Source organism: Podarcis liolepis (genome assembly GCF_965112155.1).
Source record: "Podarcis liolepis genome assembly, chromosome: 1".
Classification (NCBI taxonomy): Eukaryota; Metazoa; Chordata; class Lepidosauria; order Squamata; family Lacertidae; genus Podarcis; species Podarcis liolepis.
The window spans coordinates 14,789,649-14,813,285 of NC_139554.1; the positions used below are offsets into that span (position 1 = coordinate 14,789,649).

A 23,637-nucleotide genomic window follows, 5' to 3' on the forward strand; every position below is an offset into this window, starting at 1 on the left:
ACATCTTTTTTCCGCCCTGCTTTTCGGGTGGGGAGGGGGGAACGGGGGACGTGGACGCCGTCCTCCAAAGTCAAGGGTATATAGGACTGCAGCCTGAATCCCATCTCCTCAGCCCATGTCCCCGAGCAACTTTCCTTTGCTCTGAAGGTCTTTTGCTTTAGCCTGTCAGAGAGTTCCAAAGTCCGGGGCTCCATCACTTTCTCTTTCAACCTCCGCCTCCCCCCAGCGCGCCTCCCCAATCTGACTGGGGAGGCTGGACAGCAAACTGGGGAGCGATAATAGGCAAGAAAAGACGGAGTGAGCTCACCCCTCCTCGAGAGCCGGGATCCAATGGAATGAATGGAATATAAATACTAGCCAATAGGCTGCGTGCTCTGGGTATCTATAAAAGTGATGGGAAGGTGGGGGCCAGGTTCCATTCCCGGCAGGTTCTTTCTGGGAGAGCTGTAGGGTTGTAAGAGGCAAAGGGAACAAGTGCTTTGCCTTTTCTCGTCTTTGAAGCCCTCGGTAAGTTTTTGGAGACCAGGCGGAGCAGCAGCAGCGGTCCTCCTTAGCAATGGAATGAGACTCCGGTTAGAGATGCAGGCTGGGAGAAAAAGGAGATCGGGTGGTGGTGGCGGCGGCGGCGGCGGCTGTTGTTTTCCTTTTTAGGGAAAAGCAGCCAAGAAATTGCATAGGGATAAAGAGAGCTTTTTTTTTTGGCGGGGGGTGGGGTTGCCCCAAGATGCGCGTTTGTAAGCTTCTTGGGCTTGGAAGGGAACGAAGATGCTAGATTTTATTCTAAGGCGCGGGGTGGGGGAGAGGACGCAGCTCAGAGCTAGGAATGCGTCCACCATAACCAGGAAACGAAGAGATGCTTCAAACATTGGATGCCTCGCTTAAAAATTTTTTCTTCTGCTGCAGGTATATTGCTAGGACGCCTCAGTCCGGCTCAGCTGATATTTAGCAGGGTGTTTGCATCCATTCATCCCTCGCTGAGGTCTCCAAAGCAGGCAGAGGAATGCGTTATATAATGGGGACTGTTTCATTTTCCATTATTTTCCTCCCGAGCTAAGCGATCGAGAGGAGAAGAAAGAGAGCCCTTGTAGCGAATTATGACTTTTTTTTGTTTAAAGGGGGATATTAGAAAATATCTGTATCGGTCCTGCAGAGCAGAACTGCCCCCCTTGAGAGTGGAGAGAGAGAGTCAGGCGCTGCAGAGAAGCCCCAGGAATCTGGGGGAATCTGGGCGTCTTCCTCCCCCGAGCCGTGGCGCTGCCGACTTACGAGCTGCAGCCAGCCAGCCAGCCGCCCCTCTCCAAAACGCGGGTCTTGGTCCGCGGTTCTCCGGGCTGCCCCCGAGCCTTGAGCAAGGCAGAAGGAGCCGGCTGCATCGCGGCGGGCGGGGCGGGGCGGCGAGAGCGCGGCCGTGCGCCCTGGGCGCCTCGAGCCCGCGCCCTGCCTGCTTGCTCCAAGGGGCGGGAGGCGCTCGGCTTCCCTGCGCCCTCCGAGATGCACCAGCAGCAGGCAGTCCGTGCCACCTGCTCCTCGCCAAAGCGCTTCCTAGCGCGCGGCCGAGAAGCGTCGGCCGGATTTCCTCGCCCCCTTTCCCGCCTTGCTGGCTTGCTGTGCGCCAAACGCTGCGCATCCCGGACCGGCTTTTCTACTCTTGCAAAAGAGAGGCGAGCCGGGGCCTGGGGCGCAAGAAGAGGCTGGGCTGCTCTCGCTCGCTTTGCAAGCCTCTCCCCGGAGCTTGGATCTCTCTCTCTCTCTCTCTCTCTGCAAGCGAAACTAGGCACCCTTTAGTGCGCGCGTAATTTTGCTAGCGAGGAGATCGCCTCTTCTGCCTCGCTGCAAAAGAAGTCTCCTCCTCCCCGGCCTTGAAGGTCACCCCTTGGGACCGAGGAAAGGAAGGGAGGCGATCGGGAGCCAAGCTCTTTAAAAGCTCCTAGAGGAAGCGCTTGGGCGGCTTGTTTTCTATTCCTGGCGTTGCCACCGATGCAGCGCCTTGACCTTGGGCAAATCTCTTAGCGACGGCTTCCCCTCTCTTGCGCTGGCCCTGGAGGCGACCTGTGCCAGCAGGAGAGGGGGACGGGGGACGGGACTGAGCCATGTTTGCCAAGTCCCTGGCATTCCTCCAGGAGGGCAGGTGCCAGGCAGGCAGGGTGTTTGAATGGGCAGGTAGGGCAGGCGGCAAGGTGACCTTGCTCCGTGGCCCAGCCTCCTTCCGGAGAGCGACTGCTAAGCCAGTGCCCTGCGGGAAGAGGCGAGGTGACGGCAACACGCTCTCTTCTTCTTCTCCTTCTCCCCTAGCCAGTCAGGTGCCAGCCATGCCATTCTCAAACAGCCACAACCTCCTGAAGTGCAAGTACTCTGCGGAGGATGAATATCCCGATCTGAGTGTCCACAACAACCATATGGCTAAAGTGTTGACCTTGGAATTGTATGCCAAGCTGAGGGACAAAAAGACTGCTAGCGGCTGCACCGTGGATGATGTGATTCAAACTGGGGTGGACAACCCAGGTAAAAAATAATAATGGACACCTGCTTTGATCCGGATCTGTTCTCCCTCCATTAACGAGGAAGTGCTGCTTTGAAATGGCATCTGGAAGGGGATTCAACCTTGAAGCCTCCAAAAGGCCTGGCTACTTTAAAAAGCCTTGCGTATTGGTGCAAAAGCCCTTGACCACCCAAAACCTTGAAGGTGGCTTTATTCAAGGAATATAAATCCGGTCATTACATGCAATGGCCTCCACCGTCTCCCAGCAAATCCCAATGTAAATACCCTGCTAAATATGCAAACTGCTGCACAAGAAGAATTTTTCTTTTTAACCCAAGTTCTTAAAACTGAGGCTGTTTTATAGATATAAAAAATTTCCCTTCCTTGGTTGTCTTCCGTGGCACTTCTTTGGCAAATTAAAGGGGAGCAGATCTTGGTGACCTTTTTCGCTGTCTGTCTTAACGCTGCCGTGTTTGCGTTTGTTTTGTTTTTGTCACACATTCTCTCTCTCTAGCAAGGATAAAATGGCCCTCTTTAATAACCAGAAGCTGCCTGCCGATGAGGAATACCCAGACCTGAGCGTCCACAACAATCATATGGCCAAGGTCCTAACCCCGGAATTGTACCAGAAACTGAGAGAAAAAGTAACCTCTAGTGGCTGCACCGTGGATGATGTCATTCAGACTGGGGTTGATAATCCTGGTAAAAAGCCTTGATTGAGATTCTTCTCTGGACCGGTGGCTTTTTGCTTAGGCTGGCATTGACCCCTGTGTATGTGTTTGTGTCTGAAGCCGTAGCTGTGATTGTGGAAATGTTCCAGCAATTTTACGAGAAGTGTGGTTCCAATGAAGCAAGTTACGCAACTGAGCCGAACTCATAATTTGTGATGGAGTTTCTTAAGGCTTGCTCCCCCCCCCCACCCCACAGTTCCTAATTTGGAAAAAGTGCCCTGTGCCATTAACCTTAATGGCTTTAAAAGGAGATTAGGAAAAGGCAGGAACATGGTTACTAGTCACGATATCTATATGTACAGGATCAGAGCTGGAGCTCCTCTGAATATTGGTTGCTGGGGAATGGCAGCAGGAGAGCAATGTTGCTCTCGTGCTTTTGGGTTTCCCCTAAAAACTCTCCCTCCCCCCCAAGGTACCAGACATTTGCCTGAGGGCTGTGTTAACAACTGGACAGGCTCCTGAAGTGTGTGCACCTTTGTATAATGGCGATTGCATCATCTAAGCAGTGTGACATTTCCAAACAAGGTTTTTTTGGCCTTCATGGTCCTATATTGGTTCCAGGCAATACACATCTTGGTTAGCTCCATTGGAAACTAGTTCCTTAAAGGACTGCACACCCCCAGACAGCATAAACACACACAGCATGAAGCTAGAATGTATGCCATGATTATGTGAATCACAGGATTTAGCACTGGGTGCAGAACTTGGTTTCCTGGGAAACTTGGCTGGCTGATGGAGAGAAAATGTTTGCAGTCCTTACTGCAGTTTCTGCCGAAACTTCAGAAGCCAAAGGATTCTCTTGATAAAATTCCAGAGGTTTGAATGTGAAGTTTCTTCCCTTCATAACTCCTTGTTCCTGCAATATTAAATGGTGCAAAAAGGAAAGAAAAAATAACTAGAGTTATGCGGGAAGACAGTTCTCCCTCCCCCTCAAATTGCATCATGCGTACTAACTTCAGAATCTTGATTAACTGGGTCAGAATTTTAATGTTGATGCTGAAAATACAAAGCCCTGTAGATGAGAAATGGTGGCCAGACTCTTTGAAGAGGCCAGTATGGGGCTTGCCAAGCTGTAACCTTCCACTGGGTGATTATATTCATACAGGGAATAGATGCAATTGAAATTAGTCCTTCAGTTTCAATGGGTCTACTCAGAATATGAATGACGATGGATAATCGCCCATTGTCAGTAATCTGCCAGGCTCTTTCTCAATACTAGGCAGTGCCCCAAAGCTAGAAACCCTTTGTAATATCAGTGAACAAAAACCAGTTAATTGTGACCGTCCAAGTCTAGTTTCGGGATTTCATAAGAGTCGTCCGCGACTGGACCCAACTGTCAGGGGTCCCTTTACCCTTTACCTTTAATGTTGAATGGGGACAGCTATCCAGGCACCTTTGCTAAAACTAGCTTTCTAAAAATATTGCATTTTTGTTGTTGTATACTGGTGTTCCGGATGGCCATATGCATTTGTCTGCAAACTGCAAAATTGATTGAATTGGGCTTCGGCCTTTACACCACAGCGAAACATGCTTTACTTATACCTTATAAAGTGAATGGCATGCAAAATCTGTTTTTGTTCTTCCTGATGACTTGAGTGCATGAAGCTGTTGGTATCTTGGAACTAGACTCGAGCACCATCCAAACGTTGGCTTTTCTGGCTTCTTGACCTCTGTAGGGCACCCCTACATTATGACAGTAGGATGTGTAGCCGGTGATGAGGAATGCTACGACGTGTATAAGGAACTCTTTGACCCCATTATTGAAGACCGACATGGCGGCTACAAGCCTACAGACCAGCACAAGACGGACCTGAATGCCGATAACTTGCAGGTAGGAATTGCATTTGTTTGTTGGAATTGCATTTTAAATTGATCTTACAGGGCTGACAGGACTTCAGTACATCTGGAGGGGGGAGGCAAAAGCTCCCTTGCCCTGGAACAATATCATAGGTACTTGCCAAATGTTATACCCTGCCTAGGCGCCGCCTCTTGCAAAAGCGGAACAGGCTTCCTTGAAGGCATCCTTAGTTTGACCTTGATATTTGCATGGGTTGACTAGGATCACTGCTCCTGCTGGAAGAATAGTAGACTCAGACTTGTAGAGTTGGGGAAGGGACACCGGGGGCCAACCTCCTGCAATGGAGGGATTTTAACGAAAGCATCCACGACAGATGTCCATCCAACCTCTGCTTACAAACCTCCAAGGAAGGAGAGTCCATCGCGTTCCAAGGGAGACTGTTCCAATGTCAAAGAGCTCTTGCCACCAGAAAATTCTTCCTGATGCTTAGCTGGACTCTCCTTGAAACTTGAAGCCACTGGTTCGAATCCTACCTTCTAGAGCAGGAGGAAACAAGCTTGCTCCCTCTTCCGCATGACAGCCCTTGAGATATTTGAAGATGGCAATCATATCCCCTCTTTTCTAGGCTCAACATACTCAACTCCCTCAACCCTTCCTCATAAGGCTGGTGGGAGAAAGTAATAAACTCCCCCAAAGAGCTTGTTAGCACAGCCACCAAACCCATCTAAATCCATATTTCTTAAAGAGGTGATTCTTTCCATTAAAAAGCCCTAATAATGGCTGTCTAGGCATATATGCAGGCCTAGATAATGTGAATTTATTAGGCTTGGTTGTGTGTAGGGGGGCAAACGCCATCTGTAGATGGGTGCTTACTGTGATTGCCTGGTGGCTATTGCTTCTTGGAGCAATTCTGGTGAGACATGTTCCTCTTAAAGCAGGCATATGGTGCCTCTGAATGAGATTGGTGCAGGATTACTCTCACTCCCCCCCCCCCATGCTTCTCTGCTGCTTCTGCAAAGTTAACCCCTCCTCCCTCTGTGCCCCACTCACCCCAGTGTGAAGTTTGGAAAGAACAATTCCTAAGAAAGGAATAGAGTAGCCAGCAATATTTTGATCGTCTGCATAAAACTGATAGTGCTATATGTGGCTGAGAAAACAGATCTTTCTATACCTGTGGTTCTCAGACTTTTTTCTCTGGGCCACTCTTTCAGAAGAAAAAATTGTTCATGCCACACAATTATTTTTTTATTGGAAAACGAAAAGGAACAACTCTTAGCAGTGCTTGATTTACGGCACGGAACACAACTATTTTATAACATGGTTACAGGACATCCAGGAAGTATAAAACAATGCGGCTACGTATGATCAGGAATCATTCCCAAAATATAATAGATTGTCCTTGGACCTTCCTCCCCGACACCAATGCTGAGAACCACTGATCTATCCATTCACACAGCCAGGGATACTGGGATTGAATGAGCCCTAGATCACGTTGATGGCTGTTGGTTTTAGTGGTGCCATTAGGTAATCTTGGACGGTTGGGTTGTAATGAGCTTATGGGGCCCCCCTCTGGTAAGCTGTGTTACTTCCGAATGCGGTAGGCTTGACTTGCTGTGCTGGGGGTCTCATTCTGCTGTGTGGGGCCCGGGATCTCAGCCCCCAAGTCCTAACCTGAGCGAGCTACTGGCTGGATTTGACCAGCAAGCAGTCTTTCTGTGTGTTTGGAAGGTAACTTCCTTCCTGTTTAATGTTCTGTGTGTGCACATAAACAGCTGCACACTAAATCTATGGTCCCATCCACACCATATACTGTGGTACCTCGGGTTAAGTACTTAATTCGTTCCGGAGGTCTGTACTTAACCTGAAACTGTTCTTAACCTGAAGCACCACTTTAGCTAATGGGGCCTCCTGCTGCTGCCATGCCGCTGGAGTACAATTTCTGTTTTCATCCCGAAGCAAAATTCTTAACCTGAAGCAATATTTCTGGGTTAACGGAATCTGTAACTTGAAGCATGTATGTAACCCGAGGTACCACTGTATATAAAAATATAAATGTACCACTTCATATATATAAAAATACATTTATACCACTTCAACAGTCAGGGCTTTCCCCAACAAATCCAGGGAACTGGAGTTTGTTCAAGGTGCTGGGAATTGTTACTCTGTGCGTAATAAATGGCAATTCCAAGGGTTCTTGAGGTTTCAACAATCATGGCTGTTGAAGTGGGATGAATTTGCTTGGAAGGGATGGTGTTGATGTGGCCAGAGCTTATTTAATTTAAATTGTAGCCGCTTCCCAGGATTGCTAGGTGGCCTGGTCTCACGGACAAACTGAATCTTGCCGCTTTCCCTCCTTGACCGCATCCAGCGATGGGGAGGGCTGTGGAGCAGGGGCAGGACACTTGCCTGGAATGCAGAAGGCCCCAGGTGGAATCCCCAGCTCCTCTAGGCAGGGCTGGGAGAGATCTGAAAACCTGGAATTTCTGTCAGTAGGTGTGTCAACAATACCAACGATGGAACTGAAACTTGTATTTTATCATGTGAACCACCCTGAGATCTTGTGTATTATCATAATAGTAATAAGAATAATGGCAGCACACTGCCTTATTAATATAGCAATCCCAAGAGCATTCTCTTTAGCAAGTCTGCCATTTATGGCCAAAGTCCTGTCTCTTAATATGGACACGAGCCATGGAACTATGACTTCTCCCCTTCAGGGATTACTTTGCACTTCTCTGCGTGTGGATGACAAAATGCTGCTTTCTGCAGAACTCCAGGACCCGCGCTTTTAATTTAGATCAGGGTTTCCCAAACTTGGGTTTCTAGCTGTTGTGGGACCACAACTCCCATCATCCCTAGCTAGCAGGACCCAGTGGTCGGGGATGATGGGAATTGCAGTCCCCAAACAGCTGGAGACCCAAGTTTTGGAAACCCTGATCTAGATGCTGGCTGCGCCTGAAATGTTCTGGCTGCACCATCGTCTGGATAGCTCAGTTGGCTAGAGCATGGTGCTGATAACGCCAAGGTTGCAGGTTCGATCCCCACATGGGACAACTGCGTCTTTATTCCTGCATTGCAGGGGGTTAGACTAGAATGATCATCAAGGTCCCTTCCAACTATATATATATAATCGTGGCAGCTGAGAACTTGTGATCTGCTTGCTGGGAAATGCACCTGGACCATCTATAATGCATGCCTGTGAGGCAGGCCATTAAAGTTTCAGCGCAGAAGCTTCTCCGAATGACTTGTGTTTTAATTCCCGGGTGGTTGCACTCATTAAATGCTGGCCGGGACAGCCTGATGAATCGCCTGCGGTTGCGCCGGGGTTGGTTCTAAGACGTTCCTTCCTATATCTTGCAGGGTGGCGACGACCTGGATCCCAACTATGTCCTGAGCTCACGTGTCCGAACTGGTAGGAGCATCCGTGGCTTCTGCCTGCCGCCTCATTGCAGCCGAGGAGAGAGGCGTGCTATCGAGAAGCTGTCCGTGGAAGGTAAAAGGTTCTGGCATTTGCATGCTGCAAAAAAAAGCCGTGAGCAGAGACTCTAGCCTGTAGCCCTGAACGTAACCCGATCACGTGGGCCGAGGAAGAATGCAAAATGCATGAATCATTCAAGCCTTGTATACGATGACATACGAGTTACAAGGCGCTTGGGACTGAATCCTCTCTGGGTGTGCCCCCCCCCAGTTTAGGTTCTTGGCAGCATTTAGGAAGCTGGCACCTCTGTTCCGTAGCACCTCTTTAAAAGACAAAAAGGACTGCATTGTTGTCTCCAAAAGGTGAAATGTGGAAGAGGAAGTTTATTGTGCAATAAAGGCAAGCACACAGCCAGACAAGCCACACCTGCGGCAGGAAGCTGGAGGAGTTCTGTGTTCTTTCCCATGCTTGCATAATAAGCCTTGGCTCCTCCCTGGTATGCAAAAGCATACCTGGCCGCAGATAAGCATGCGTTGCTCCTTGGTATCCGACAACTTAATAGGGCAACAAAAGGGTCAAGAATAGTGGGCTTAGATTCCTTTTTTTCTCTTCCCCCATCACTGACTACCTGGGGAAATTGCCAGCTAAGCTGGTGGAGAATTAAAAAAATTATATATAAGCACACCTGAGTTGCCATGCTAAGCTTGGATTTGCTGCCATCTTGGTATGCTGAGATCATGTCTGCGGCATGCATTTGAAGCACATGACTTCACCCAAAGAATCCTCGGAATTGCAGTTTAGCGGAGCTACAATGATCACCACCTTCAACAAACATCAGTTTGCAGGATGGGGGAGGGGAGCCACACGAATCGAATCTTAGCTTTGGGACCCAAGGGTCATCTAGACCAACCCCCTGCAATGCAGGAATCTCGGCTAAAGCATTCACAACAGATGGCCATCTAATCTCTGCTTAAAAACCTCCAAGGAAGGAGAGTCTGCAACCTCCCAAGGGAGACCATTCCACTGTCAAACACCTTGTACTGTCAGAAAGTTATTTCTGATGTTTAGTTGGAATCCCCCTTTTTTGTAAATTGAAGCCATTGGTTCAAGTCCTAGCTTCCTTTATGATGCGCACTTGTATAATTGAAATAAGAACGTTGTTTGAATTCCCTTAGAGATTGTGACGTGTGTTATGTACTGAAGTTCTCACCCTGGGCCAGCAGGGGGATACTGTAGATAGTTCAGGTCCACATATGCAAATAAGGGATCGAAAGTGACGTTCAGTGATTGGATAGTTACAGAAAGTTGTTACAGTTACGTTGTACTGGAGCTCTATATAAGCAGGCTGACTGAACCCTTCAGTTCAGTTCTGTTCTGGCCTGTGAATAAACAGGAGCTGTTTGAAGAATCGCTATATCGTCTGATATGTTCACCCACAACTTAACGTGTTAACTCATTTTTTTAAAAAAACAACAACAAAAAAACCCCAGTAGTAATTCTGCAAGCCTCTCTCTTGCTTTTTCCAGCTTTGGCTAGCCTGGAAGGGGACCTGAACGGGAGGTACTATGCTCTGAAAAACATGACGGATGCGGAACAGCAGCAGCTCATTGATGACCACTTCCTCTTTGACAAGCCGGTCTCTCCTCTGCTCTTAGCCTCCGGAATGGCACGTGACTGGCCTGATGGCCGGGGCATCTGGTGAGTAACGCCCAGTAGAGGCAACCCTTAGAAAAAATGACGGAAGGAAGGAAATGGGGGGTGCCGATATTGTCTTGGCTGGCAGCACCTAATATGTGTAGGTAGATTCTGGTCTTGCATGTCTTCAACAGACAGGAGGAACAAGCCCTGGTCAGTAAATAGGAGAATTAAGGCCTTTTGAACCATGATTGAAAAGCAATTGCTTCCAGTGTAAAATGGCCTTAGGGGGTTAGGGGGCAGCCTTTGTCAACCTGGTGCCCTCCAGATGTTTTGGACAACAACTCTGACCACTGGGCATGCTGACCAGGGCTGATGGGAATTTTAGCAACTTCTAGAGGGCCACAGGTTAGCCACCATCCTGTAACTAAACTCACCTGGAGCCATGAGGCTGATTCCAAGGGAGGTGTTGATATCGACTGCTCTTCTGATAAAACAGTTTCACAACCTATTATCGAGCAGCTGTTCCCAGAGAAATGATATCCTCTTCCAGGATCTTAGCTTGGCCTCAAAGAATAAAGGCAACGTGAAGCATTCCCTAGATTGCCCTGATATTCAGTTGTAGTGTGTGAATTTTGTATTGGGAGCAAGCCAAGTCATGCGCCAGGGAGTGCCGGTTCTGGGATAGGAATGAATCCTTGCTATGCAAATAAATCTAGCATTGCTCACTTCTCCAAGTAGTCTGGATTATAGACGTGGGCATCCCCCTCCGGTATGATTTAGGGTTGCTATACATAAGAGGATGAGAGCTTTAAATGGCACAGCCATGTCTTGGCAAGAATATATGGAAGTCTGAACTTGTCCCAAAGTGAAGATCAGAGCTAGGAATTGAGAATTTCAAAAGCAGAATGCCAGTGACTATTGCAGGCACTGAAAATCTTTCAGTAAGATTTTATTACAACCTTTCATAATACAATCCAGTAAAAAACCAACTGATCTAAACGAGAGACGGAGAAGTATGCAAAGTCCTCTCTCACAGGTAGATCTTAACTTGTCCCACACCGAAAATGGTGAACCCTCCCAGCTCTCACCTGTGAGCTTCCCTTTCTTCTCCCATCCTGCCTCTCACACAGGGTCCTTCACCAAGCTTCCTTCACCTTCACCTGTATGCAAAACCTCTCATAAACACTGAGTAAAGGTAAAGGGACCCCTGACCATTAGGTCCAGTCGTGACCGACTCTGGGGTCGCGGCACTCATCTCGCTTTACTGGCCAAGGGAGCCAGCGTACAGCTTCTGGGTCATGTGGCCAGCATGACCAAGCCGCTTCTGGCGTACCAGAGCAGCGCACGGAAACGCCGTTTACCTTCCTGCCAGAGTGGTACCTATTTATCTACTTGCATTTCGACGTGCTTTCGAACTGCTAGGTTGGCAGGAGCAGGGACTGAGCAACGGGAGCTCACCCGTCATGGGGATTCAAACCGCCGACCTTCTGATCAGCAAGTCCTAGGCTCTGTGGTTTAACACTGAGTAGACAATAACAAAACAACAACACAAAGAAATAAAGTAGCAGTAAAAACAAAGTGGGGGGAAAATTAGAGATAAAAATATTAAAGGAGTAAAAAAAAATGAATTAAGAAAAAAGATAAAGAAAATTATCATTGAGGAGGAGTTTATTTGCAAGGCACCTTCAAACCCTAACACCCCATGGATTGGATCCTAACTAGGCTTCCATTCATGGATGGGACTAAGATCCAGTAGATGTTCCTACTGGCAGAATTTCCCAGAAGTTCCCTGTGCTGCATCTCATGCTGTGCCCCCAAATCTCTAGAGCAGGGGTTTTTTTTGGGGGGGGGGACACAATAAACTCTAGGGACAAGGGGAGATCTTGATAGTTGCTTCCCCCCACTGTCTTCTACTGGTGGGAATGATAAGTTAGCAGAATTCCAGTTGTGGGATCTGCCTGCCAATGGGAATCAAACTCAGGATCTCAGTCCAATCCCATTTTATCCTTGCAACAAACTGAAGTAGAATAGGCTGAGAAATGGCGATTTGCCAGGGCTCCCTACTTGGGATCCGAATTCAGATCTCCAGGATTTGAGTGCATTGTGTTACCCACTGCACAACCCTGAGTTGTTGCTTTTTAGAAACCCAAAAGTCTTTACCAGATGGATCCCTACATTTCCAAGGTTTTCTTGTTCAGCTGAAAGCTAAAACAGTCAATCTGTGGTGTGCGTAACATTTGGTTGAAGGCAGAAAGCTCAAAATGCCCTGGGGTAGTTTTGATGGCCATCTAAGAGGGGGGTGGGCTTCTGCAAAGTCACCGTGGGCACAGAAAGCGTCTGTGGAAGATATCTTGAAAGCTACAACTGCAGATGGAGCAAGATTTAAAAATGTGGCTAGCTTAACTTAGATCTATGGCTCGAGGAAAGGTTAAAAGAACAGCTCTCAATGCCGTCCCTGCCTTGTGTTTTTTCAGGCACAACGACAACAAGACATTCCTTGTGTGGATCAATGAGGAAGATCACCTTAGAGTTATTTCTATGCAGAAAGGTGGAAATATGAAGGAAGTTTTCACCCGCTTCTGTACTGGGCTAACGCAGGTAAATATAAGCGTGTGTCGAAGCAAGTGAAAGTCTTCTCCCCCCCTCCCTCCCTGTGAGTTTGTGTGTGTGTGTGTTTGTGCTTTGATGTGGTGCAACCTTCTCTGCAGAGCTCAAAAGTGCTGACCTAAGTGTCGGCTCTAAACTGAATGCAGCAGAGTGTGGCTTTGCAAATTCCCAGTTCAGGCAGAGGTGGTGGCGCAGTGAGAAGAGAATGCAGCTGCGTCCTGGCAACAGAGGCCCTGTGCCTGCGCTGGAGTGCTTCTTACCTTCGTATCCGGAGGAATGAGAAGTCTCGGGCAATTGACCTTGGCCATGTGCTCCTAGGGGGAAGGCCTGTCTCTGAAATTTCTGGAGAGCACTGGAATGCATGCTTAAAGCTGTCCTCTTCAGATGGAAACACGGTGCTCTTTGCGGTTGCCTGCATGTACGCAGCAATCTGGTAGGCTCTAAGGCACATCCGTAGTGGAAGGCTTTTGTACAGTAATCTGTTCCTAAGGTGTACCCCTCTGAAAGGGGTAAGAGGGCAGGCTTCTCCTCTGTGTTTCCAAAGCTTGCATTAATCATCTGGGTATTTGGTCACTGCCTCTAAGAAAAGAGTCAGTCGAGTGTGAGGCAGTAGCTACATATTGAGTGGGGAACCTGTCTCAGCCTGAGGGCCACTTTCCTTCACAATCAACCTACCAGGGGCCACACGCTTGTGGTGGATGGAGCCAGCTGCAAAAGTTGGCAGGGAAACAGGTGCAGTTTGCAGTATCAAAGCCAGAAGTTTTCATGCTCTTCCATCTCTTCATCCTAGCAGGCAAGAGGCATTTTGTTGCCTTTTGAGGACATACTCCTGAAGGGCTGCATTAAGCCTCAAGGCTGTGAGGCCATGTGGTGTAGTGGTTAGAGTGCTAGGAGACCAGGGTTCAAAGCCCCACTTAGCATGAAGCTCACTGGGTGAGCTTGGGCCCAGCCACTGCATAAGCTCCTGGTTTCATCTCCCTTTTATCATCGCAACTGCACAGCTCATTCGGTCAGGTTGAGAGACTGTGGCTGGCTTCCTGGCTGAGTGAAGATTTGAACCCTAGTCTCTCAGGTCCCTAGCCCAACACTCTAACTGCTGCAGCTGACGGACTTCTACCACTCTGCGATTATAGCCACGAAGGGGCCTTGTAGCTCCTTAATCTTGAGAGAGGAAGGCGTTTCTTCATAATGGCCTGTCTTTTCCCCCACCTAGATTGAAAACCTCTTCAAATCCAAAAACTACGAATTCATGTGGAACCCTCACCTGGGCTACATCTTGACCTGTCCATCCAACCTCGGGACAGGGCTCCGTGCCGGAGTGCACATTAAGCTACCCCACCTTGGCAAGCACGAGAAATTTGGCGACATCCTTAAGAAGCTGAGGCTGCAGAAACGGGGCACAGGTGAGGAACCCAAAGCCTGGACTTGGGGCTTTGTATCAAATTTACTCCTTGCTCTTTTGGCAAGAGCAAGTGGTACTCCGGCTGTCCCCCCCAGACCAAGCCATCAAAATATGCGAAATGATCACAGCAGGCATTTTAAAAAGTGAACATTGAAAATTAGGGCTACGTATGGCTGTTCTCTTGATTTGGTGGCCGGATCCAGCACTTTGGTTTTGTTTTGTTTTTTTTTCAAAAAAATTATTAGTTTTCACAATATTATAAACAAACAAACAAGACGAACAAACGTAAATCATAACCTTATTGAAAATTAGAGTTATTAACTTTGTTAAGAGACTTCCTCGCTTCCCCTTGGTTGAATTTCATTGCATGTCCTTTTAACGGTTTTCCAAATCCCAATTTTTGTGAAATTTAACTTAAACATTAACATCCTTAGATCTTCACCTTATGGAATTAAACATATTAATTCATCATTTAACATAAATAAAATCCTAAACCCATTAAGTATCTGCAAGCTATTTTCAGTTAGTTTAACTTAACAAATTTAACTAAATAATCATTAAATTTATTCCACGCTTCCTGATACTCCTCCTCCTTCTGGTCACGGACTCTTCCAGATCCAGAGTCCAGATCCAGCACTTTGGAATGGCCCTGATATAACCCTGAGGGCAGCCAGACACGGTCAAAGCAATGAACCCACTTCATGCAGTTGGAGCTGGGGAATCATGTGCAGGGTTTTTTTTTGAGATCAGGGGAGAGCCCTGATTAAGCATACAGGGGGAAGATGAGGTGATGACAATAACTTTATTTATATGCCACCCATCTGACCGCGTTGCTTCAGCCACTCTGGGTGGCTTCCAACAAAATATTAAAACACAAAAAAGCCCTCAAACATTGCTAACCTCCCTGCACAGGTGTCTTCTGAAAATCAGATAGGTGTTTATTTCCTTGACATCTGATGGGAGGGCATTCCACAGGGTGGGTGCCACTACCGAGAAGGCCCTCAGCTCTTCCCTCTCAGAAGCAAGCAGGCACTCCACTGTTGGCGCCTGCCCCACCGACAGCCCTGGACTGGGTCACCTCAATTCAGTCTGTGATCCAGTGTTAACAACCATAAGGGAAACCAATCAGGGCAGGGCAGGGCAGCGGACACTTTTTCACCAGGTGCCCAAAAGGAGCGGTGTTCTTCAGCACAAACATTGGGAGAAGACAAAGCTTTCTATTAGTTTCCTCCCACAAATAAATTTTATTAGTTTCCCACTATTTCCCAATAATAGCCCAATTATAACACTCAGTACGAATCGGTAAAAACCAGGCAAAAGCTTTACCCTATAGCGAAAACCACAGGTGCAGCAAAATATTGGAAGTGGCTCTATATCAAGTCAGAAAACTGATTCATTTGGCTTCATATTACATGCACTGGCTGGCAGCTGCTCTCTAGGATTACAGATAGCACTCTTTTCCTGAGCTACCTGGAGATGCCTGGGATCAAACCTGGAACCTTCTGCTTGCAAACAGAGTGCTCCATGTACTGCTGTTCCCTTGTATGTAGTCCCATATTTGGGAAAAAATATATATAACGCAGCTTCTTGCTGCTTTAGGTTTATGCCCAGCCTGCAGGTCCAGCTGTTAGGCTCTAGGTCAGGCACAGGGAACCTTCAAGCAAATGATGCTTGCCGGAGTGCTGAATCGGCCTGTAAACCCTCAGCCAAGAACATATGGCAAAGCTGTGGCTGCAAAGGGGCCTTGGAGTCCATTCCTGATTCCTTTGCAAGCAGGGCTTTGCCTTCAGCACCAAAAGCAAGCCCTGCTGGGCTTGGTGTTACTCAGGTGCTCTTGAGTATAGTCAATTCCTGCTGTTCATCACCCTTCCTGCTTTCCGCAGGAATCTTTCCAGCCACGGTTTGAATAATAATAATAATAATAATAATAATAATAATAATAATAATAATAATAAATTTATTATTTGTAGCCCGCCCGTCTGGCTGGGTTTCCCCAGCCACTCTGGGCAGCTTCCAACAAAGATTAAAAATACAGTGGTGCCTCGCAAGACGAAAAGAATCCGTTCTGTGATTCTCTTCGTCTAGCGGTTTTTTCATCTTGCAAAGCAAGCCCATTGACAGATTAGCGGATTAGCGCTATTAGCGGCTTTTAGCGGCTTATCTGCTGATCGGATCAGCTGATAAGCGGCTTAGCGGCTTAGAAAAGGGGGGGGGGACCCCGCAGGAACTCGCAAGACATTTTCGTCTTGCGAAGCAAGCCCATAGGAAATTCGTTTTGTGAAGCACCTCCAAAACGGAAAACTCTTTCGTCTAGCGAGTTTTCCGTCTTGCGAGGCATTCGTCTTGCGGGGCACCACTGTACATTAAAATGTCACACATTAAAAACTTCCCTGAACAGGGCTGCCTTCAGATGTCTTCTAAATGTCAGGTAGTTGTTTATCTCTTTGACATCTGGTGGGAGGGTGTTCCACGGGGCGGGTGCCACTACCGAGAAGGCCCTCTGCCTGGTTCCCTGTAGCTTTGCAGGAACCGCCTGAAGGCCCTTGGCGCTGGACCTCAGCGTCTGGGCAGAACAATGGAAAGGAAGAATTCAGACATGCACCTTTGAAGTTGAAAGTGCCTGGTGCAATGCAACATTGGTTGACAGACAAGTCAGTGGAAGGGAGGCTGTATCTGGCCTTACCCACTTCTGCTCTTGATAGTGCTAAAAAAAGTATATAGTCAGGCAGTGGTGCCTATTAGGCAGTGCAGCCGAGGCGGGGCACCCTTTGAAATTCATCAGGATAACACTAGGGTTGCCATATCTTGAAGGGCAAAAAATAGGAGACCTTGAGCTGCTGCCAGCCCGAGAAAGGGGCGCATGGGGTCGTAGCCACACCCATGCACCTCTTTCCCGGGCTCGGGTTGGCAGTGGCCACGGTGTACAGAGCCTGAGCAGAGGCAGGATCCCAGCTCCTACCTGATATTTGTTATGATGGCCTCACTCTGTTGTGGTGCTTCCACTTCCAGGGCACAGCGCCCTCCAAAGCATATGTGTGCCCCTCCAGCCTCCCCCCAATATTTAAGGAACCCCCCAAACCCAGACATTTACTTTAAAATGTAAAAATATCTGCCTGGATGAGCATGTTGGCTCCCAAAAAGAGGGCATGTCCTGGTTTTCCCAGACATATGGCAACCCTAGACAACACTTGGTTATTAAGTTGAGATAAATGTGATGTTAGATAGCCATTTGCAAATGGCATCCTGTGAACCTAAGAGGCTGATTCCTAAAGACCAATGTAGTGGAGAAAAATCTGTTTTAGGATTTGGTGCAGGGAAGCATAGATCAGGTATGGCCAAACTTGGCCCTCCAGATGTTTTTGGGACTACAACTCCCATCATCCCTAGTTAACAGGACCAGTGGTCAGGGATGATGGGAATTGTAGTCCCAAAACATCTGGAGGGCTAAGTTTGGCCATGCCTACCATAGATGGACTCTGTATTCCTAAATTTCTTAGAGCCGCAGCATGCTACTCGTGTTTTGGAATTTATATCTCCTTATTTGAAGGACCACCCCAAAGCCAGCCTCATAAGTCAAAATAATTAGAAATAACACAGCAATACAACCTCTGGTGCAATAAAATAAGTCATGAATTTGGATCCCATTGTTCGCTTTATTGTACTAGCCTGGCTGTGGGGAACGTCTTTCATCCCTTCAGGCTAACCTTTATGTGCTGCTAATATATAAAAATATCAAAGTGGGTTACAGCAACACATAAAAACATATAACAAAAAGAATATTAAAAAGTTAAAAACAGACCCATTTCTGTCTGGCTTCAGGCCTGGCTATGGTACTAAAACAACCATTACTGAGGATCCTGACTTTTATTAGGAGAAAGAGGCTAGAGATCATCTGCCAATTCTCGTTGGCGTCTCCCTATCATTCATCACCATTAAAGATGGTTTCTTTCTGGAGACTGTTGGGAGAAGAGAGCGGCCTGCTTATTTAGGAATATATATATACAGTGGTACCTCGGGGTACATACGCTTCAGGTTACAGACTCCGCTAACCCAGAAATAGTACCTCGGGTTAAGAACTTTGCTTCAGGATGAGAACAGAAATTGTGCTCCGGCGGCACGGCGGCAGCAGGAGGCCCCATTAGCTAAAGTGGTGCTTCAGGTTAAGAACAGTTCCAGGTTAAGAACGGACCTCCGGAACGAATTAAGTTCTTAACCCGAGGTACCACTGTATATATATATATCCCACAATTCATAAATATCAGAGCAGCTGACAACAATTGTACATTAAAAAACCCCCCATACAGTAGAAACAATATAAAATATTTAAATCAGAGTTCGGCAGTTGGCTCCCTATGGTCAAGGAGACGAGGAACTAGATAACCTCTAGAAGACATTTGATTTTATATATATATATATATATATATATATATATATATATATATATATATATATATATATATATTTTTATTCACTTTTCACAAATTTTTAAACAAATACGAATAACACAAACACACACAAAAACAAATAACAAGTATAATTTCAGATCCTTATTTTCTTGTAACTTCTTTCTCTGACTTCCCCATACATCCCCTTTCTGCATTCTATTTTCAAATTTTTCCCAGCAAATCCTTACTCTTAACCTCTAGAAGACATTTGAAGGCAGCCCTGTACAGTGGTACCTCGGGTTACATACGCTTCAGGTTACAGACTCCGCTAACCCAGAAATAGTGCTTCAGGTTAAGATCTTTGCTTCAGGATGAGAACAGAAATTGTGCTCCGGCGGTGCGGCGGCAGCAGGAGGCCCCATTAGCTAAAGTGGTGCTTCAGGTTAAGAACAGTTTCAGGTTAAGAACGGACCTCCGGAACGAATTAAGTACTTAACCTGAGGTACCACTGTATAGGGAAGCTATTTAATGTTTTATTATCTTTTTATATACTATATTTTCCCATGTATAAGACCAGGGCTCAGCAAACGTACTGTGCCTCGGGCCGGTGTCTCCAGGGGAGCGTGTGCCCACGCTATTTCCAGCGCACCTCCGGCTTGGATGAGCAACGGAAATAGCTTGTGCGTATGTGCACGGGCCTCCTCCAACCCGAATGTGCACCGGAAATAACGTCTGCGCATGCGCACAAGCTTTTTCTGGTGCAGCTCTGACCCAGAAGTGGGCAGCTGCGCCGGTAAGAGCGGGCGGCAGGGGTCGCTGTGGACCGGATAAATGAGTCCCTCAGGCCTTATCCGGCCCACGGGCCTTAGTTTGGGGGTGCCTGTATAAGACTATATTTTCCCCCATTTTTAAAATTGGGGGTTGTCTTACGCAAGGAATGTTGCTATTATTTATTTATTATTTTTGTGCTCAAAAAATAGGGGTCGTCTTATACATGGAAAGATACGGTATGTTGGGAGCCACCCAGAGTGGCTGGGACAAGCCGGTCAGATGGGCGCGGGGTACAAATAATAAATAATTATTATTATCTGCAGGGCCAACTTGGGTTCTTGGCTCCCTATGGAGTAGATGATCCTCAATTTGATCCCCTTTTCCTGTTTGGTTTTCCTCAGGTGGAGTGGACACGGCTGCGGTGGGAGGCGTGTTTGATGTCTCCAACGCCGACCGTCTTGGGTTCTCTGAGGTGGAGCTGGTACAGATGGTGGTTGATGGGGTGAAGCTGCTGATCGAAATGGAGAAGCGCCTTGAGAAAGGCCAGTGTATTGACGACCTCATCCCAGCTCAGAAATGAAAAGCACTTTAACACCCCAGCTCTCCCCCATGCTTCTTCCTAACTTATTGGATAATTAATTAAAAAAAACAAAATGATGCTCCAATCAAAATCCTGGAGTCGAAAGAGAAATTCCCACTTAGTAACACTTGTAGAAAGTCTTCCATCCATATGTGTTAGAGTTTATTTTTTTGATGGCTGAAATGTCACGGAGAAAATGAAATAAAAACCATTGTTTGGCCTGACAAATGATTGATTTGTTGCCTTCTGTTTTTCAAGGGCATTTAGTGGCTTCTGGCTCCTCAGGGCGTAGTGGGAATTGGGGATGAACTAAGATTATAAGATAATTTATCCTTTGACTCTAGTTTGCTTCACCATCATTATTCTAGGGCCATTATGCAAATCCTGAATTGATATATACTCAGAACTCACTCTCTCCCATATTTATGTATCTTCCTATATAAAGAAACATGTAAGATTTGCATGCCTCCCAGCTGAACACCCTCCCATCAGATGTCAAGGGAAGGGGTGCCAACTTGAATAAAATATTGTGGGGGCCCAGCCTACATAATCGATCACATGATGAAGTGAATGGGAATGCCCATCAACTTTGTGGGGGCCCAGCCCCCTCAAATATTTTATTGTGGGGGTCAAAGCACCACAGCCCCTAGGAGTTGGTTCCCTATGGTCAAGGAGACAGACTGCAGCATGAGGAATGGCAGGCAACCCCAGATGAGGTACCACTATATAGTGGTACCTTGGGTTACAGATCCTTCAGGTTACAGACGCTTCAGGTTACAGACTCTGCTAACCCAAAAATAGTACCTTGGGTTAAGAACTTTGCTTCAGGATGAGAACAGAAATTGTGTGGTGGCAGCGGCATGGCAGCAGCAGCGGGAGGCCCCATTAGCTAAAGTGGTACCTCAGGTTAAGAACAGTTTCAGGTTAAGAACAGACCTCCGGAAGTTCTTAACCCGAGGTACCACTGTACTCCCATAGAGACTACCTTACACTGTGTTTAAAACCAAAATCACATTTGGATAGAAACTGTTTCTCAGGCAGCTAGTCCTAGTCTTTATAACCCTGTACCTTCTTCCAAAAGGCAGAAGCTGAAAGAGATCATTTCTGGGGTGCGCACTATCCTGCACTATCTCTGCAGCTTTCTTATGACACCTGGAAGCATAGATTTGATCCAAGGTGGGAAGAGTGCACCCAATTATTCTCTCCGCAGTCTTTACAACCCTGGACCTTTGCCCTGCCCTTGCATTGCACAGGTGTGCAACAGTGGTGCCAGATGTGTGCCGGCACCTTTCTTCGCTGCTGCTCCTGCTTTGTAGGAGTTCCAAGTCACAGCTCTGGGCATCCCTCCTCCTGATCAAAACAGCCGCTGCATTTTATGGTTGGGAAGTCCAGTGCCCTTTCTTTGTTACGGACCACAAAGGCAGTGTGGTATGGCTGAGAAATGCAGGCAAAGACCAAAAGCCCAGGGTTTCCATGGTCTCTTCTTCTGCCTTCATGCCGGGCCTTCATCATCACCATTTTATTCATACAGCAGCCCTTTGAGGTAGATTGAGTTGAGGGGTAGCAACAGGCCGCAAACCACCCAAATCTATGGCTACATAGAGATTTCAACATTGTGTTTCTACCGTGTTGGTCCCAATGCTGCAAGGAGTGGACTACAGTGGCTTTGAGGGTTCATGTGTCTTGAAATACCTGAAGGGCCTGTCAGGCTTGTTCTCCTGTGGTTCCAGAGGTCTCAAACTAATGGGTGGAAATTGCAAGGACATTGGAGCAGCTTTTTAAACAGTGGAACAGATTGCCTTGGGCCATGCTCTCCTACCTAAACAGGCATTTAGGTAGAAGTTGGGCATATGCTAAAGTTAGATCCTACATTCAGCAGGAGGGTTAGACTATAAGATCTCCTTTTAACTCTACAATCCTGCAAGTGACCTTCAGGTATACAAAACAAGACTGAGTGTCAAATGAACATACAGATTAAAAAATATATATGAGAGTGTAACAGTTACAACAAATTCTCCAAGCACTTCAAATTGTTATAGCAAGATCTCCTGGGCTGCATCCCAACTGATGCTTCATCAGAATGAAAGGGAGAATTTTTCACAGATGTAGACTCCATTTATAACTTCTCTTTCGACTTTCCAAAATTGTGCTAGGTCATCTTCTTCTGCAACAACTCAGTGCGGTAACAAAGGGTTTGTTGTTCCCAAAGACTATAATATGAAGGAAAAGGGGTGACCTTACTGTTGCATAGAATAATAATAATAATAATAATAATAATAATAATAATAATAATAATAATATTTATATCCCGCCCATCTGGCGGGTTTCCCCAGCCACTCTGGGCGGCTTCCAACCGTATATTAAAAACAATACAGCATCAGACATAAAAAACTTCCCTAAACAGGGCCGCCTTCAGTTGTCTTTTAAAAGTAATATAGTTGTTTATTGCCATGACATCTGCTGGGAGGGCATTCCACAGGGCAGGTGCCACTACTGAGAAGGCTGAAATGCTTTTGCTCTAACCACTGACCCTCTTGCCCACTTGTCAGGAGGATGGCACAGATGGCTAGCCTACCCTGAACACTCAAACAACCGCCTTGCTAAGTGATTGCACAACCACCATGCTGTTTTCACTTGGACCACACCTGCATCATACATTTCATGACTGTCATGGCTTCCTTGCAAAGAATTCTGGGAACTGTAGTTTGTCAAGGGTGCTGAGAGTTTCCAGGAGACCTCCTCAGCACCATGAATGAACCGCACTGCCCAGGATTCTTTGTGAGAAGCCATGACTCTTAAAGTAGGACAAAAGTGCTTTAAATGTATGTTGCAGGTATGGCCTCAGTAAGTAAGTTATTCACCCATAACTATACTTGCGCCTGAGAGAGAGCTGAATGTTCTTTCATTTACAAACACTGCAACACCTTGAGAATTATATTCAGAAGTCTAATGGGGGTCCGGGGACTGATTCTCACACGGCTCGTTGAGACTGCAAACAGACTGTTGATACTTATCTCTATCAATTTGCAAGCAGAGAATATTTTAATTCCCCTCAGTGTGATATGTGCTTTGCAGGTAAACCAGGAGAATCGAGAACTGTTCAACATTTCAAAAGGAGATTTGGGGCCATAGGTGCCAACTTCCTGGGGAACTGGGTGCCTGACCACCCACAAAATTCCCCACAAATTTCAGTGTCACGCTGCATGGCACCTCCGGCCCCTGGTACCCACAGTTGCAGGGCCAAGTTGGCACTCCTGCTGTTGACATGCCGTTTGTTAAGTTGTGGGCGAACATATAAGACGACACAGCGATTCTTCAAACAGCTCTTCTTTATTCAGATGCCAGAACAGAACTGAGCTGAAGGGCTCAGTCAGCCTGCTTATATAGAGCTCCAGAACAACGTAACTGTTGCAACTTTCTAAAACTATCCAATCACTGAACGTCACTTTCGATCCTTCATTTGCATAACTATCTACAGTATCCCCCTGCTGGCCCAGGGTGAGAACTTCAGTACATAACACTGTTGACACCCAGCTCTATTTCTCAGTTACTTCTGAATCAGGAGAGACTGTGAGACTGGCTTAAGCCTTTTCCTGGACACAGTGGTGGAGGCAAGCAATGCTTCTGGACACCGTGTGCCGGAAACTACAGGAGTGGATCGTGCTCATATACTTCAATCCTGCTTGTGAGTTTGCCACAGGCATCTGGCTGGCCACCGTGAGAAAAGGAGGCCAGACTAGGTGGGCCATTGGGCCTGATCCAGCAGACTCTTCTTGTGTTCTTATGGATGAAGGCCAACAAACTGAATCCAGGTAAGATGGAGATTCT

At 47.0% G+C, this 23,637-nt stretch overlaps 1 protein-coding gene across 3 annotated transcripts; it reads left to right on the forward strand.

Annotated features, from left to right (window-relative positions):
- The first annotated feature begins 350 nt into the window (after nt 1–350).
- CKB (creatine kinase B) lies at nt 351–20,037 on the forward strand. Of its 3 annotated transcripts, none has more exons than XM_083519800.1 (8): nt 351–507; nt 2,293–2,502; nt 4,887–5,041; nt 8,369–8,501; nt 9,953–10,124; nt 12,539–12,662; nt 13,885–14,074; nt 19,631–20,037. In XM_083519800.1, the coding sequence occupies exons 2-8, from the start codon at nt 2,310–2,312 to the stop codon at nt 19,807–19,809; spliced, it is 1,146 nt and encodes a 381-aa protein (XP_083375926.1). In that variant the 5' UTR covers nt 351–507; nt 2,293–2,309; the 3' UTR covers nt 19,810–20,037. The 3 variants fall into 3 exon arrangements, with proteins under 3 accessions (XP_083375926.1, XP_083375928.1, XP_083375927.1); XM_083519802.1 differs by lacking the exon at nt 2,293–2,502 and adding an exon at nt 2,994–3,181 and having other exon boundaries at nt 360–507; XM_083519801.1 differs by having other exon boundaries at nt 385–507; nt 2,297–2,502.
- The last annotated feature ends 3,600 nt before the right edge of the window (nt 20,038–23,637 follow it).